The 17,089-nt window shown below is 41.8% G+C and overlaps 3 protein-coding genes across 7 annotated transcripts; all 3 read right to left on the minus strand.

Moving 5' to 3' along the window:
* Positions 1-304: 304 nt before the first annotated feature.
* Positions 305-6,603, minus strand: LOC133895506 (polyadenylate-binding protein-interacting protein 11-like). 2 transcript variants are annotated; one of them, XM_062335884.1, is made up of 10 exons: positions 5,772-6,600; positions 5,545-5,670; positions 3,048-3,092; positions 2,905-2,977; positions 2,710-2,822; positions 2,548-2,607; positions 2,420-2,467; positions 2,226-2,294; positions 823-884; positions 305-743 (listed from the first exon to the last, which is right to left on the minus strand). In XM_062335884.1, exons 1-10 carry the CDS (start codon positions 6,075-6,077, stop codon positions 686-688), a joined length of 960 nt encoding a protein of 319 aa, XP_062191868.1. In that variant the 5' UTR covers positions 6,078-6,600; the 3' UTR covers positions 305-685. The 2 variants fall into 2 exon arrangements, with proteins under 2 accessions (XP_062191868.1, XP_062191869.1); XM_062335885.1 differs by lacking the exons at positions 305-743; positions 823-884 and adding an exon at positions 929-1,489 and having other exon boundaries at positions 5,772-6,603.
* Positions 6,604-8,814: 2,211 nt separating this feature from the next.
* LOC133896228 (uncharacterized) lies at positions 8,815-13,342 on the minus strand. Of its 4 annotated transcripts, none has more exons than XR_009905728.1 (5): positions 13,120-13,342; positions 12,639-12,716; positions 12,449-12,548; positions 12,245-12,338; positions 8,815-9,121 (listed from the first exon to the last, which is right to left on the minus strand). XR_009905728.1 is itself a non-coding variant. In XM_062336792.1 (4 exons), exons 1-4 carry the CDS (start codon positions 13,214-13,216, stop codon positions 12,305-12,307), a joined length of 309 nt encoding a protein of 102 aa, XP_062192776.1. In that variant the 5' UTR covers positions 13,217-13,342; the 3' UTR covers positions 8,815-12,304. The 4 variants fall into 4 exon arrangements, 1 of the variants encoding a protein (XP_062192776.1); XR_009905726.1 differs by having other exon boundaries at positions 8,815-11,256; XR_009905727.1 differs by having other exon boundaries at positions 8,815-10,232; positions 11,213-12,338.
* A 378-nt stretch (positions 13,343-13,720) lies between these two features.
* LOC133896229 (beta-1,6-galactosyltransferase GALT31A-like) lies at positions 13,721-16,203 on the minus strand. Its single transcript, XM_062336793.1, has 11 exons — positions 16,043-16,203; positions 15,824-15,868; positions 15,676-15,732; positions 15,388-15,593; positions 15,264-15,324; positions 15,096-15,174; positions 14,886-15,006; positions 14,713-14,800; positions 14,373-14,498; positions 14,181-14,290; positions 13,721-13,967 (listed from the first exon to the last, which is right to left on the minus strand). Exons 1-11 carry the CDS (start codon positions 16,150-16,152, stop codon positions 13,819-13,821), a joined length of 1,152 nt encoding a protein of 383 aa, XP_062192777.1. The 5' UTR covers positions 16,153-16,203; the 3' UTR covers positions 13,721-13,818.
* Between the last annotated feature and the right edge of the window lie 886 nt (positions 16,204-17,089).

Raw genomic sequence — 17,089 nt, forward strand, 5'->3', positions numbered from 1 at the left:
AGGGAGGCTGTTGACTAGGCAACAAGATTCGAGGACAGATTACCATTTTACCAACTTACCATCGACCAAAACTGAAACTCGATATCGACCAACTGACATCATATTGCGCATCAGCTTTGACGTTAGTGTGTGTGTGTGTGTGTGTGTGTGTGTGTGTGTGTGTGTGTGTGTGTGTGTGTGTGTGTGTGTGACGTCCTACAAGTCATGTGATGGGCAATGTAACAATACTATACTGCACATGAGCAAAGTTCAAGAACATCCAGCCATGGCACCGAATACAACAGCACAAAGAGGGTAAGCACCGGACAAACAACAAAATATCATGGAAGGAAAATGTAGGGCATAACGGTAAGCGTTCATAATTTCCAAGTTTTGAGCAGCAAACAAGACAGCAGAAAACAACTGAACACGGACAAAAGTCCAGGAGTTTTGCCTTGTTGCATCAAGGACAAAAGCGTCAGACCCGCTTCATTCTAAGAAGCTCCCTCTATGTGCAAGGTAAAGAACCCAACCTCATACCGGTTTCCCCTCTCTCCGGGTCCGAGCATAGATACTTACTCACGGTGCAGTAAAAAAGGTCGAGCCGATAACTTACAAAGAAAAGACACATATCTCGCATTTCCCTTTCATGTCTATCTCTATTTTATATAAGCAGTGCCATCAGCACCTCCTGTACCTACGACATCTAGTGCATCAGCTGGCGAGGCGCACGGGGACGCACGGGAGTCTTCGAGGGGCTCACTCTGAAATGTCAACAGGCCTGGTCTGTTATTCATGTCAAGCTCTATAACTTTGCAATGTGTTAAAAGATACAAAATTTACCTTATTGGCAATGAACCCAGTATCACACCACTGCAGTTGAGAGCAGCGGTTGCACTTTCGGCCTGAAAATCAAGAAATAATGGATCTTATAATAGGTTTTAGTTAATGAGGGGAAACAAAGAGCTAGCACCATTTAAAAACATTGCTTATACAAAAAAAAGTTGGCAATGAACGTTGGCTTCACAAAATAACCAGCATCAAAAGTCTGAAGACAGGGAGACAGTGCAGGGAACAGACCAGTTATATAGCACATAGTAATGACTAGTGATAAAATATCCAAAACTGCTGACAATGCTGAGACCAAGTTATGCACTAAGCATGATGAGAAGGCACAAGTAGTAACATTTCTACTTTAGGAATTAGGACCATTTTACGTTTCAAGGCATATTCTTCTCAAACGCGCAGGAGGGCTGCGTGTCATTTCATTAAGAAAAGGAAAAGAAAACGTAACCCATTTACAACACACACCCGAACTCACACGCACCCAAACTCACACTCACTCACCCAAGACAGTTCTAGGACATGAGCGCCACAGTGAAACGACCCGGACTCCTCAGGAACAAGAGGATCTCTTCCTACACAGCCAGCAGGACCTGAAGGTCCTTGGCACCAGCAGCACACCAAAATACGCATTCTTCAGAAACTGATCTCAGCACCTTGTCAATAGCTGGCACATCCCCGTTAAACACACAATCATTACGGTGCTTCCAAATCTCCCAAGCGACCAAAATAATAAGGGAGTTGAGACCCTTCATATAATGTTTATCAACAGCCTTTATGGCTTGGCACCATCAACTAGAGAAAGACCTCGAACCCAGCTGAGGAGCAACTCAAGGCATATTCTTATACAATCGGCATAGATTGGCATGCAAAGTTGACACATTTGAACAGTAGACCTTAACTCAGACGCACCAACCAGCCTAAATCGATTCACTCATAAACCAGCAACCATTCCTCAGGAAATACTATATAACGGAAGACAGCAGTTACAAGTAAACATTTCTTTTAGAAACCAAAGACATCCAAACTCATTGTTCTCTAGTTTCGGCTCAAAGCATAATAGGTTCTGCATAGCTAATTAATTTGGGTGATGAGAGCTGAATCTCAAAAACATAGAGAAGGCTGGTTACATGTTGGTTTCCACCTCAATTAATTTGGGTGACCAAAGCTAAAATTCTACCTGGCTAGAAACTAAAATTGGTGATGCACAATTTCTGCTGTGGACAGTACAGGATATTCTTCTACAAGCAAAGTTATGACATGCTGCCCGAGTAATACCTTTTAGCATTTTAGTATTTGGAAATGATGTAATGTGTTCTCACCCACCAGTAACGCTAAAAGTAAGTTCAAAAGTATACTGCAGGCAATATTTGCACAAACATGAAATGGCAAGGTATGCTAACCATCACAAACTCCACAAAGGCAATGCGAGTAGAATGATGATAGTCGCCAAGCAACCTCAGCCGGAAGACCTGTAGCAAGCATTGCAATGAGCCAATGAACATTGTGCTGTTTGAATTGTCATTTCTACACAACATGTAGCAATACAAATACTAGCACAAAAGGGAAAGGAAGTTTGAAGTAAAGAATGACCAACCTCTCCACATATTGACTCAAAGAACAATTTTAGATCTGCCTGAGTGACCTGCAATAAGTGCAAGGAATACATAGAAACATTACTGCAAGGAATACATAGAAACATAGTATAATTGTAGGGTAGCAAACCTTCTTATCAATGTTTGTGCAGTAAATAGTCCTTGCACACATTTCACGTTCATCATCAGACTGCAGACCACAGCAAAGGGGTAATTTTTAGAGATCAGCTGCACATACAAGCATGAACCATGAACCTGAGACAAACATTTTGGTTCCTCAAAGGTGGCTTACCCTGGGCAAGAATGTTGGGTTGACTGGTGCAATGGCAGTTTTTGATGGCAGAACCCTGACAGGATAATATCCGAGCACAGTTCCTGACAGATTTAGAGCAACCCTTGCACCCTCTGCAACAGGGATGTTATTAACCAATGGGCAGTTCACTAATTACACAAAGTAAGCAAGTTCAGTTATGGTTCAATCATTTACCCTCATCAGTGAACTCTATGAAAGCAAAACGAAGAACTGAATTTGGGTCCCCACACATGCGACAGTCCACAACCTTCAGAAAGAATGTCCAAGATTATGCACAGTTGCATCATTAAACAAATGGGGAAGCCGAATAAATGTACCTGTCCGCAGTTGATAAATAATGCTGCCAGGTTTTCTTCGGTGACCTAAACAACAAGAGAGAAATTAGCAACTAAACTACAAATAATTGCCAATTTGTCACTAAATGAAAGTAGACTTGAAGATTATTTGACACGCTACAAAAGTCAATAAACAATGGACAACGGAAGCTAACATAAAGATAGAATAGGCTTCAACAGTTAGATAAGGATTGCCCTTATACATTGCCCAACTTTTTCAACTTAAATTGGCTAGAAGGTAAAGCTATCAGGTATTACAAAAAAAAGGCTGCAGACATACAAAGCTACAATCAGAACCTCATGTATTAATAAAACATCGACTGATTAACTAATATGAGAATTTTACAGAGAAGTCAACAAAATGATTAACTATCACTGAGAAACTTTACATAGAAAAATCAGCAAACGATCAAATCTAACTAGCTCTACCAGTGGGCCAGACTCCAATATGTACACTAAAAAAGGATTCTGCGTTCTACATACAGCAACAGCAACAGCAACAAAAAAGCATTTTGTCTCAATCAAGTTGGGGTAGGCCTTCCTTTTCCATATTAACTAGAACAGGAACTTTGCCCATTAAAGCTTTAACCCAGTAGAAATACCGAAGATCGAAAGACTAAAGACAAGTTGTGGACTTGAACATCTAGGTGGGCACACCATCGACAACGAGAAAGCGATATTATTTTCCATCAAGGCCTAACAATGACTTGAAACAACCTTAGATAACTAGAATTTGCACCAGCGACACGCTAAAACTCAAACAACCCTATGAATAGGTTCTAGGAAACAGCATAGTATTGTTTCCATACGAGGACCAGAACCAACAAGGGCTGGTGAAACACATAGGTAATGCCTAGTACCAAACACTCTCCTGTAGAATCACAAGCAAACAACTCCTAGTACGACACTAAAAAAGATATCCACATACATCAACGAACTCTGTGTACATTTCTCTCAACAGAATACATTTTAGACTGAAATGGTGGCCACGCTTCATCAAAGTATGTAACAACTGACAACTGTTCAGATAATGTAAATTCATTAAATACGTCCAATACACAGTTATTATGGCCGTATAATTAAATATCAATGAGGTACAAAATACTTCATAAGGTGTTGTACTTCCTATACTTTCGTTGACAAGACAATGATGCCAGAGAGAAAGAATGCTAGTTCTTCCTATAGAAACAACCATGGCATACGGCAGGTTGTGTCTTGCAAAGGTAGCAGCAAAACTGTTCTAGTAAATACATCTTTTCAGGAAAGCAACTGCAAATCCTATAAATACATGTAATAAAATACAAATAGCCGTGCACTACAGAGTACAGAACATAATGCAGCCAGTAAACCTTGCAATAGCAATACTCATGCACAGCTAAGCATTTTGGCATTCCTTTCCAATTCGCAAATATGAGGGATATCACTCAAAGCTATGATTTTAAGCATTCATGTCAATTACAAAAAGACAGACAAATACAAACCGTGCAACAAGCAGGTGTTAGGAGCATCAATATGGCCTACATGCTTATAAATGCAGTCAACATAACATGAAAAGCATAGAGATAACTGTGCACACTCACTGATAGGAATCCACAAAATCTGATCTTAAATGTGCTCCACAATACGAGAAGTTGTGCATTCGCTCCCAAATTTTGAATTTTTGATAAATGCAGGGATTCATAGGCCAGAGGCACCTAAGATTTCTAGTAGTCTATCTACAACAGGGCATGGTTTGGATACTTATTGTCCTTTCCTGGTGTCACTCCATAAAAGGAACATCAAAGCAGGGTTCTTCAATGTTACACTGCCTAGTAAAGAAATTCCTACATATAGATGCCTAGTATTCCACATATATCCTAAACAAAACCAGTAACATGATATACCCTCACCCAACAAGAAATCCGATGGCACACACTGCATGCATGAAAAGCTAGGCGACATGCCGCAGACAGAAGCACACGATACACGAAGCCAAGAAAAATGAACCCCGTAATCAGAGGAGAACAATACTGAAGGCTCACTGCACCCCACCCAAGCACATAAAAGGTAAAACAACCCATACACCTTTCCAGATTCCGCATGGAAAAAAGAGCGAACAAGGGCAAAAATATAATAGCAAAAAGTGGCATCCAAATCTACCAAAGCAACAAAAGGATGGCTCATAGCAGCAACACGAAAATGGTGGCGTATACTGCATCCCAACCTGCTCCCAACCATCCACCCATTATACAGCATCGTCTCATCTCACGATCTCATCCTGCTCAGGAGCACGCTTGCACAGAACCCCCAAATCTAAACCGAGTAATCATCACGAATGCCAAAAAAATAACGAATTGGCATCACAGATCGATCAGTAGGTAGGTAAACTCCTAGCGGAAGAGGAAATTTTTCCAATTGATGAGAATAAACGCCGCCACGAAGAATGAGACATGACGAAATGAATCGGAGAGAGGGTGCAGGGCCGGATCCGTGCGCTGACCTGGTGATCGATGTCGGAGACGTAGACGGTGCGGCGGATCACCTCATCGCGCTGCGCCATGGTGGTGCGGCTGTTCGTCCGCCGCCTGCCGGGGTGCCCGTGGCCGAGCCCTGGTCCCCCCTTCTTCTGCAGCGAGACGACCGGATCATCATAATCAAACGTTGGCATCGGGAACAGAGAGAAACGAAAACACGACGGCGTCGCAAATCGATGGGGCTCCTCCTTACCCTGCCGCGGCCGGCGGGGCCATCGCCGCCGGCGGGAAACCCGACGACCCCCCCGTGGCCCGGCGAGGCGACCGCGAATCCGCCGTTGGCGGGGTAGTACCCGTACGCCGCGGGGGAGAGCGGCGCGGGGGCCCCGGCGGCGGCGGCGATGGGGGACGCAAGGGAGGGCGGGACGAACTCCTCGGCCATGGGATTGAGCTTGGAGAGGAGCTCCTCCAGATCCCGCATCTCGCGCTCCCCGGCGTCGGAGCCCGCCTCCTCAGTGCGGGGCGCGGCGTGGTCGGCGGCTGTCTCGACTACGGCCATAGGGAGCCGGGAGGGAGGCGCCCGTCGGTTGGTGGTCTCGGGGCTCGGGAGGAGGAGTGTTCTGGAAGGTTCGGGGGCGGAATCGGGGGCGCGAGGCGGGCGGGGTATATATAGAGAGGCAGCGGAGGCGGATCGGGGGTGGGTGGGTGTGGTCGCAGGCTAAGCAAGCATGATCGATCGGCGGGTTGTTGCGCCTGCGCCGCGGGGAGGGAGGCAGGGGGGACAGCAGCTGCAGCGGCAGAGCAGAGCAGGACGGGGCAGAGCCGACCGGCGCAGGGGAAGAGCAGAGCACGGGAGAGGCCCCGAGGGGAGATGCGCCGGCCCCTCTCTCTCTCTCTCCCTCCTCTGAGGCAGGCAAGGCAGGGCAGGGCAGGGCAGGGGGTGGGGTGCTGCTTTTTGGCCTTTTTTGGGTGCTTCCTCTGCCACTCCGCCTGCCAGCCTCCTTTCCTCCGTCTCTGTCGCCTCCGGTTGCCCGCCGGGCTGCTCTTTTGCCGGAAAACCCCTCGCGAGGCTTCCAGTTCTTGCAACGCTTCAACGGCGAGGGCTTATCTGCGATTGTTGTTGGGCTGCACCAGTCCTATAAATTCCTTTTTCCAAAGATAAACTATAATAAGAAAAGGTCCTATAAATTCCAGCATGACAAGCATTCACAAGTTGGTAAAATGGCTCATTTTTGCGCCAACGGTTTTTTTTAGTGGCCAACGGTTTTTTAGCATGATATGTGGATATTATCATAGAAAACATGATAAGTAAAAGAAGGAGTATCACATGCTCAAGTGTGGAGCTCAAGTGTTAAGCATGATATGTTTAAACCACATGTCAAGGTGGAGATAAAAGTTTTGAAATATATCTCCTTGTTCGACGGATGAACTTCGATACGGTAATTTAACTAGCCTATCAAACTAGCTTATCGGTGCCGGTTATGTACCCATAGCTAAATATTGAATATGCTTGTGGATAGTATTTTGAAACCAAAAATTACAGTATACTCCAACAACAAGAAATGGTCCATCAAAATAACAACTAGAAATAAGCTATGTTACAACTCATACAATCTATTACATCATATTCTCAATGGTCCTGTCACTCATTCAAAGAAATTAGTTGATCATCTAGAAAGAGTCGCAAGCGGGATATGGATGCGAAAACGAGATACTGCAAGGGAACTACCTGCTCTTTTTCAGACAGCCAGAAGGTATTTAAATTTTTTACCATCCTTCTATCCAATAAAATGGTAAATTTATTACTGAGCTTATTGTTATAGAGTTAGAAAGGATTATTTATCATCCTCGGTAAAAAATTGATATTTCGGTAGGATGAAAAAAATTAAATATTTCCTTTCCGGTGTCAGTAGCAAGACGTCCATCCAAAAGACTACGCGGGTCGACGCCAATTTTTAGCGGGCGAGCACAGTCTTTAATCCAAATAGGCCTCATATCCTCCACGCACACGTGGCAAGGACACGTGGAGACCAAAGGAAGAACAGCGATGCTTTGTTAGATGACGCGTTCTTTTTAGCAATTTTTCGTTTGGAGAGAAAAGGAAAAGCCTGTTTTTGAATTCTGTTGCTGGAGGCCGTGGTGGCAATTTCAAGTTTTGAATTTTCGAGGTTATTCGGCTTCCGTGTATTCTGTTTTGGCTACAAATCTACGGTACTGATATTTGTAGTGTTTAAAGGTATGTTTAGTTCGGAGTAAGGATGGGTGGATCGACTTTAGTTAGTTTTTTTATAAATTGGATGATTTAGTTTTTTTTTTTAGCTAGATAGGGTCATCTAGTTTTTTTATTAGAGAGATAAAAGTGGATAGAATTCTTCATAGCACACACCACCGGTGAGATCGCTGCTAGCCCAATGGCTATTTCAAAACATTACTCATCCAGTATCTTGCAAAATATGCTATGTTGTTAAACGCCCTCATCCATACTTGTACACTAAACCATCCCAAAAATCTTGAATAGGACCATCTCACCCATACTTGTATACTGAACCATCCTAAAAATCTTGAATAGGATCATCTCACCCATACTTGTATACTGAACCATCCTAAAAATCTTGAATAGGATCATCTCAAACACGTCTTAAGCTCACGAGGTTTGCAAACATAAAATTTAGGTAGTTATAGTTTTGCACTGCAGACCTTGTGTTTCTCAGTATTTATGCAATAATTTTGTAAATCGGTATTCTACTGTTTGAACCCTGAAGGAATGCAGTAATAGCAGTATAGTTCTTAGAGGACATGGAAATTATGAATGTTTCATTATTTGGGCGGAGCAATGTATTTTGCAAAATACACCTTTTAGATTTTCAAAATTGTAGAATTATGGGAATCTTGCAAAGAACCCCTTGGGGGAATGAGTATTTATGGAGGATAATGAATTTAGGCATCGTCGCATATGAATCACCATGTTTCTTTATATTTATACCTTATTTTGTTGATATATTATTGTGCGCTTTTGAATACATTTAATTAACCCACTTTGTATCTCATGCAATGTAATCTCAAGAATAAAATATTGAATGATTAGACATATGAGCTCTCTTAATCTAGAAGAACCTTGGACTTATTACCCTAGAGAGTCTCGTATTTCTATCTTTTTCCTGAAAATTGTGTGAATGGGGTAATTGATTTTATGTGGGTTAGTAATTTAGAAAATTACATATGGACCTTGAAAAATAGCAGAAGATCGTGGAAATTGATAGGAATATTTTGGGAAAATAATTGAATGATCTACTGAATAGGTTAAACAAATCTTTACTATTTTTGTATGAAATGAAGTCAATAGCATAAAGAATTATGCCTTGCACCAATTGTTTCTAGAAGAAATGATATTTAACTAGAACATAGCAGCAGCTAATGACAATATTGTATACATCTTTCACACCAGCATTATGACTTTACAATAGAAGTATCCAGTGGCGGATGCAGAGGAGCCGAATAGGGGGCTCATCCACCTCTCTCCCCCTCTTCTTCTTCCTCGTCCTCTTGTTCTTCCTCTCTCTCTTTTCTTCTTCCTCTCCATCATGCCAATTATTATGAGTTAATCTATAACATGTAGTTATGGAGAATTAGAATGGTTTCTTGAAGAATCATGCTATTAGCCATGTAGGGAACTTTGCAATTCAAGAAGGATATGCATACACTCAGAAAAGATAATTGCCTTGCCTAATAGAAATAATCATTTGCAATGGCATCGTCCACTAAAGCCTCAATTAAACATGAAGGTTATCTAGTTCTTTGTGCACTACTACCAAGTAGGTAGAAGAGATAGAATTTTCTAGCACCACATGAACAAATAGAATATACCAGCATTATAATTGATTTTAGAAGAATCAATTTAGTTAAGAAATACTACAATCCTTAACTAAGTATTGAATACATAAACACCTGAAACTTGAAGTTTGCATAGATTGGCAATTATTTAATTATTCTAGTCATAACTTCATCCACAGAATAGTTTCCAGTTGGAGTTCTTTTGGTGAAACCCATTTTTTACCCTGAACACAGGTGAAAATTTTAAAGGCATAGAAAGGCAACTATTGACTTATTCTAGTAGTAAGTTCATCCGAAGAATTAGAAATATTTCCAAGATAAAAACTGTTGGAAATTTACATACCTTTGAAGAAACACCAAATGGTATATCAAAACACAACTCGAAGGGCATTGACGTTGCATTGTATATTATTACCTTTGAACATTAACATATTGCATACAAAATATAAATATATGTTTGAATCAACTGCATGAAATACTAAAATATCTGCGAGCCTACAAACTATATGGCAACAGCATTTCCACACATTTGTCCATATTCCATAGCCATTATAATGTTCTTGAAAATATTCAAGAGCAAATTTTAATGACTGCAGAAAAGTCCTAACAGTTTTCACTGTATATTGCACAAAAGAAACCTAAGTGCTTATCTACTCATGCAGCTGTATCCACAAATAAATCAAGTATCTAAAGTGATCCATTAATCAATTTTAGAGCACCACAGGTAACTCTTAAGACAGAACTTTACAGTCAAAAGTGAAGTATTCTCGTGCAGTTTTGGGCTCCTTCAGGTGTCGAAGCAGTCATGTGGAACGGTAGTTCCTACAGTATGCTTCCCTGTTAAGATGGCAATTCCCAATGCAACACTTCAAGGAATTTCCACCTAATTGCAAGCATTTCCAATTTTCCATTACTTCTTAGCAATTGCATCTCAATTTCATATGTTCCAAAATTATGCTTTCTAATCAAAACATGCCCTTCTAATCCTAATCTTCAGTAACAAAATAATGAAGAACAAGTTGTATACAGAGAAGAAAAGGCTTAACTAGCATAGGGGAAGCTTTTGTTCTCAATATATTGCTTTGCTGCAGTTTTTTAAGAACAAAAGAAATGAAATGAAATTATTGGCATTATGGCAAAACTTTGCTTCTGGGTATCTGTCTGTATTGAGAGACTTGAGAATTCCAAACCAAACACGAAGCTCCCCTATTGACATTTCGCCAAGAAAATATGTGAGAATAACTGACAGATCATCAAGGGAAAAAATAAAGATTACAGTGAAGGTCGGAAGGTAAGATGTAGAACATAAGTGTGAAGTGCACAAAAAAGTAGGTTGCCGGCAGAAGGAAATGTGGCCCATTAGACGTTATCTGGATTTTTCTTTCAAGCAACTCACAATTTCAGAGAGAGAGAGAGAGAGAGAGAGAGATTGGTTTTGGATGGACTGGATTTATGGAGGCTTGAGAGGGACACATGTAAAAGAATCGAAAGGACTCCCTGATAGGTTAAGATAATACAAATTAAACTCAGCGGTCAACGTAATAGCATCCAAAAATGAGTTTGGAAATTTCTGACCATCTTCACCAGATAAATTTTAGAAAAAGGTTTAGACCTAATTCGAGGAAACAATAAAACCAAACTTGAATGTTGGCTGAAACAAAACCATACACAACACTGAGTAACAGGAATACAGAAACAGATCGTTGTGGGAATCCATGTATAGAATGTGAACATTTCGCATAGAAACTTGGATATTGTCCAGTATCTACCAACAGGAGTCAAACAAGTGCGACAAAATATTCAATGTTTCAGAGCAAACTTCAAAGTTACTGTTGTTTAAAGAAAATAATGCATGTTTGGTACCTTTGCTGATATGTAGGACAAAAATGATTGCCCCGTTTGATTATCTAGAGGTCAAAAGAATAGGGAAGGTCAAAATTACTGTAAATTGTGTAATTCTTCTGAACACACATGAGACTTGCAACTATTACATTAATGCTGTGATAAATTTTACGTAAAAGAAACACGTTAGTGACATTTTATTATGGGAAATCTTCAAATCTTTTTATAAAGGTTCTTAGATAAGCATGTCTTACCTATATACTTAGGGCCTGTTTGTTTAAGCTTCTGTTTTTAGCTTTTCTGAAAAGCTATGTTTTTGGCTTTGTTGAAAAGATGCTTTTGAATTTTAGTTGTGGCTTTTACAACATTTGTTTGGCTTCTCAGTACACTACTTTTCAGAAAAAACTACTTCAGCTAGCTTCTAGTTTATTTCCTTAGAAGCAGTCATCTAGCGAAACCAAACAAACGGGTTTGCTAAAAATTGGCTTCTGAAGAAACCAGAAGCCTATTTCTAAGGAAACAAACTAGAAGCCGAGAAACTAGCTGAGAGTAGCTTTTCTGAGAAGTAGTGTGCTGAGAAGCCAAAAAAATGTTGTAAAAGCCAACAGTTAAAAGCAAACTGAAACAAACAGGCTTTTAGTATATATGATATGAGAAAAATTTGAATTTTTGTCTATGTTACCAGTTCAGTAAAGCTCTATATTCAAGAGAATAGAAAATGAATGCGGTAGAAAAATAAACAGAAATGGTGAGGACAAGAAACCTAAAGTTACCACTAGAATACACAACTGAAGTTGTTAAGCTAACAGTTTAGTAAATTATAATGATAAAATAACCTTTGAAATTTACTGAACCAATAAAAGGGTGTTTGGTTTTGGATATAGGGAGGTGACATAGGGATCGGGATATGAGGGTAGGGCGGTAGGCTAATCCTAACCCTCCATCTTCTTCGATTGAGGGTTAGGGCTACCCCACCCCCATATCCCAATCCAAATCCCAACCACCTATCCCTAAATCCAAACAGTCTATAAGGAACATGGGATCAAGACTGACCTGTTACTCTTCTGGAAATTTTAGCAAGCTCTATGGCATTAAGTTTAGCCAACTTTCCAGCTAGTTCTCTCTTCTCCAGAGAATCTGAGCTCCACTGATAAAGAAGCAAAGCATTTATTTGGTCAAAAAGGGTGGAAACACCTCTGACAAGCAAATTGAGCAGTGTACCATGACTAAATTCAATGGCATGCCTCAGAATCCTACCACGGACATGTACAAACAAAGACATCTTCTATGACAATAATTATAGGGTCCCATCCAAGCTTCTTCCATGGAATCCTGATGCTTAGCTTCCCAATTCGTCCTGTAAAGCAGTAGAATAGAACTAAGATTTCACAATTATGCAATGGTTAAAATACAGGAAAGCACTACAATTGCATTCAAAAGTAAATACCATTCTTCAGCGTGAATGGCAACTGCAGGTAGTCGAAGGCTTCCAAAATCAGCTCTACATTTTCTAGTAGTATTTCCTCTGCCAAACAGGGAGTCATCAATCAAAATCACCATCACATATACAGCACAGTCACAAGGTACGCAACATCAAATGCGATTGACACTAGGAAGAGGTACTTTGCAACTGATAACTTGCTGTCCAGTAGAGACGGAAAGCATAAAATAACTGTAACACATAAACCCCGCAGTCCGATCAAACTGGACACTGATCAGGCAGGAGTACTACACTCTGATCAAAGCACAAACGAGAGTAATACCAAACGCAACCATATAATTCCATAAAACATATGATGCGGCAACCGAATTAGACCGCAGCATGGTATAGGCAACCGCTCGTTTGGGCGTGATTGGGCGAGGCGACAGTGCGGTGCTAGAGTGGAGTGGAGGGGAGGGGAGGGGAGGGGAGAAGATCGAGGACGAACCGTTCCAGATGCCGATCTTAAGCTGCTCCTTCTGGATGCCCTTGACGTAGCGGCCGAGGAGGCCGGCGAGCACCTGGCTCACCACCCTCTCGAACATGGCGGCGAAGACACCCTAGCGGAGGGGGAGGCGAGCGCGGATGGAGAGGTCGGGTGGTGGCGTTGGGGCGGGTGGTGGCGTTGGGGTTGGGCTTTTTTTTTTCAGTTCCGTTTGCTTGGAGGAGAAATGGTTTGCCCTGGCCTCCGCTGCTGCTGCTGCTTCGGCTCTTGTAATCGTATGTACTCGACGTGTATCCGTAATTTCGTATCGTGTAATCGTATATTCGTATTGGTGTATTTCCGTATATTTGTGCTGCATTGATGAGTGGTGGCTGCTGTATTTTGATGTATATCTCTGTGCTCCACATAGAAGTTTCAGCGTGTATTTCGTCTGGAAAACATATGTACTCAGCATGTATCCGCACTTCCGTACAGTATAGTTGATCTAGCTCTGCAATCTGAAAAACTTTTAAAAAAAATGGACAATGGGTTTGTTGTCTGTTGGCTATGAATAGAAAAATGTCCATTAGAGCTTTCATCTGTGCTTTCAGTATATTTCCACATCAGAAAAGCTGAACCATTGCATAACAGGTGCGTTTTTCAGATTAATTACAGGGCCATACAGAAAAAAAAAAATGGTACAAAGATGCCAACCATCGGTTGTCAAAACTGTGCGTGCCCTTCGGCTCCACGACCTTCCCAACATCGCTGGTGCACCTGCGTCAACCTCTCCACCGGGTTGCAGATGCCAGTGCAGTTCCAGTCGAAGGACGCAGCGCATGGTTTCCCAGCCTGCGCTTTCCATTCGCAGTCTGCAAGATCATCACAATGAGATGCCAAATGAAATATGTGCAGGTCATAGTGAGACTTATCGGAGTTACCATACTGTAACCTTCACAATGAGATGAAATGGTTCACAAATATATGCTGCACAGGTTAATATAAGTATGCAATAATTAACTAGATGCTACAGGAGCAAATACTGAAGTAACATGAAAGTTTGAGTGTAAAATGGAGACACCAACCTGGGGGAGTACCACAGCAAAGGCTTCCCTCATCAACGTGCTCAACATCCAACCCAATCAACCAAGAGCCAAATGATACATCTTCATGTGAATACTTGTGCAGGATATGCCTGAAGTGGCGTCAAATAAATATGAAATAAACAGTAACTTAATTTGGTTTATCTGGCATTGCATACCATCATTAGAACTCACCAGTTTGCTGATATGTAAGTTGCTAAATCCCTGGTTACAGCATACAGCTGCCGTGTTGCATGCCTAAAGTAGTTGTTACCCTGGGTCCCAAACTTCCAATGATCCGGTTCATAATTCTTGGAGTCTCTGTTAACATTAAGCAAGCACTTTGTTTATACCATTTCTGAGAACAAATGTAGTTAAGATGAAACTATCTGTTGGGGAGTATCTAGTAAGAATTGTCCTTATAATGAGTAAATGTGAAAATGTGATCTTGATTGTTCAATCAGTATGGAGATGAACCATGTTTGTCGAATCAAAAAAATGGGAAAAAGAAAATCTGGGACTTATTGGGTGTTACTTTTTAGCAACAAGAAGTCCGGATTTCATGCAGCCAATGTAAACCCGAGGTTTCGACCTGTGGCGTGCCAAAATCGATCTGGTGATACCTGTATTGAAAGAGTCCCATCTCAGTGTGGTGTAGTGGTGTTACACTGGATTGGTCAGAGTTAAAAGGGTCCTGTGTTGGCATACCAATATTGACATGAACATCATCATCAGCTTTTACATAGAAATCAGCATCCCACATGGTAAGAGCAGTTGAAAGAAACATCTGGATCTTCATAGGGAGCCCTCCATAGCCTTCAACATGATTCTATAAAGGATGATCAATGTTGCAAACACATCAGCGTTGTTTGTCATTGGTTGGAAAACAAATACTTGAAATTAATCAGGTCAACATACAAGTCTCAAAATATCATTGTATTCTCTATCTTCTGCATCAATCATGCGGTCCACCTCATTGTCAGGATTTGGATTTGCACTACAAGAAGGAATCCCCAGAATTCATGATATATTAAAGAGCATTGTGTCATTGTCTATTTTTATCCCCAATTCTAAACAAGGTCATACCTGCGTCCGATAACAAAACGTATAACAATGCTCTTCTCTTCTAATCTTCGTAAATGATCACCTACAAATGTTCGATACTTTATTAAACATGAGCTCCACAGAGCAAAACAAAGAAAGCATCTACCTTGTGGCATCCATGTCTGCCTTATCGAGTTTCTCCGCTTACGGTTAGCAGAAGTGGTGAAAATGCCCATGACAAAAGACAATCTAGGCCGCATGCTTCCCTGGTCGCCCTCCGAATCACTCGGTGACACGCCCTGGCTCATCGCCTGCGCGGCTCTAGCAGCAGCCAGGCGCATCTCAATGTCAGATATCGTCTTATCCAAAGCCCTGCGGTTGAAACACCAATACATTGTATCAAATCCAAACTTAATCAAGTAAATTCAGAACTGAAAGAAGCTTGTGACATTACATGATGACTTCGCGAGTCTGCGGCACTTGGTTCAATGCGACCCTCGAGTGGTCAGAACTTGCCTGGAAAATTGGAGACCAATTGGCAAGGCGCATCCATAGGAACATGAAAGGAAGAGAAGAAAATCGGGAAAAAAAAATGCATTAGCATTATCTTGTTCGGGCAACCGTGATGCTCGGGAACTGCCCAATATCTGGAAAAAGTACAGCAGATGTAGACCAATTACCACCATTTCCGACCTTAGAGCAATGTCTCAATTTGCGTCGAAAAGGAGAGATTGCGGCAGGCAAAGCCTGAGTAGCAAGGAAAGGGAGGTGTGCTGGGCTGTCCGAAAGGACGGCGGATTTGGGGGCGAAGGCGAACGGACCTGTTGACGACGCAGACCCCGAGGAGGAAGCAGGCGGCGCAGAGCGCGGCCACCCACCGCTTGGGCATGCGCGCCGGCGGCCCCTTGTTCGGCCTCGCCGCCGCCATCATCGTGCTCGGCTGCGCTTGGCCACCTCGGATGCCTCCTCGTTCGAATGGCCACCTCGGATGCCTCCTCAGTGGTACGTGGACTCGGTCCATATTATATCCCCCTGCTCCTCCGTGATTTCCAAGCTCACTTTTATTCAGTTTTTCCTCTTTTTTGGTTGCAAATGCTTTTTGTACGTGGCATTAAGTTGTGCGAGTGAAGTGCTAAATCGATGAATGAAAAAAAAAGTATTTAATATTGCAACTTTCAAATTTGTGGCCAAGTCTTCGAGCTCGTTTGGATCGGAGCTAACGCTCGCCCTACCAAATATTGTCTCGTCTAGCTGAAGTTGGTTACTATTTGGATAAGCGCTAACTTTTAACTCACCTACCCTGACGACATCAATGTCTGTTAAATTCTCGTCAACGTACTAGCAAACTAGGGACAGCAAAATCGCTTACCAATCTTGAATGAGTTAGCGTTTTGATGGTGCTAGACAGGGCACCATCCAAACGTGTCCTATATGTTTTTTATAAACTTTCTAGATAGCTTAGAGTTATGATATTCTTCTAAATCATTGGTGAACTCTAGATAAAGTTGTTGTTGTGGAAGAGGTATTTATCCGTCACAACAAGAAGACCTAAATTATTTTATAATGGTGCCTTTGGCAATTACTTGTGTCTTTCTCGTATCAATTTCACTTTGTTCCTTTTTCCCGTCATATGTTCTAACAAACATGTCCTTCATGTTTAAGTCTCACAAGAAAAGCAAGAGAAAACCTGCAAGCTATCCATCAGTAAGTTAAGTAATTCACTGGTTCGTTAGAAATGAGATAAGCAGTGGCGCCTTCCCTGCGGAAATGAGATAAACAGCCATGGACCTGGTCCACCAACAATTTCCGCACAGACAAGGCATTAATCAGCGCTGTAGCCCTCCTGGTTGTTTGTACGCGTCGCACAA

This window comes from Phragmites australis, chromosome 16 (assembly GCF_958298935.1).
Source record: "Phragmites australis chromosome 16, lpPhrAust1.1, whole genome shotgun sequence".
Taxonomy (NCBI): domain Eukaryota; kingdom Viridiplantae; phylum Streptophyta; class Magnoliopsida; order Poales; family Poaceae; genus Phragmites; species Phragmites australis.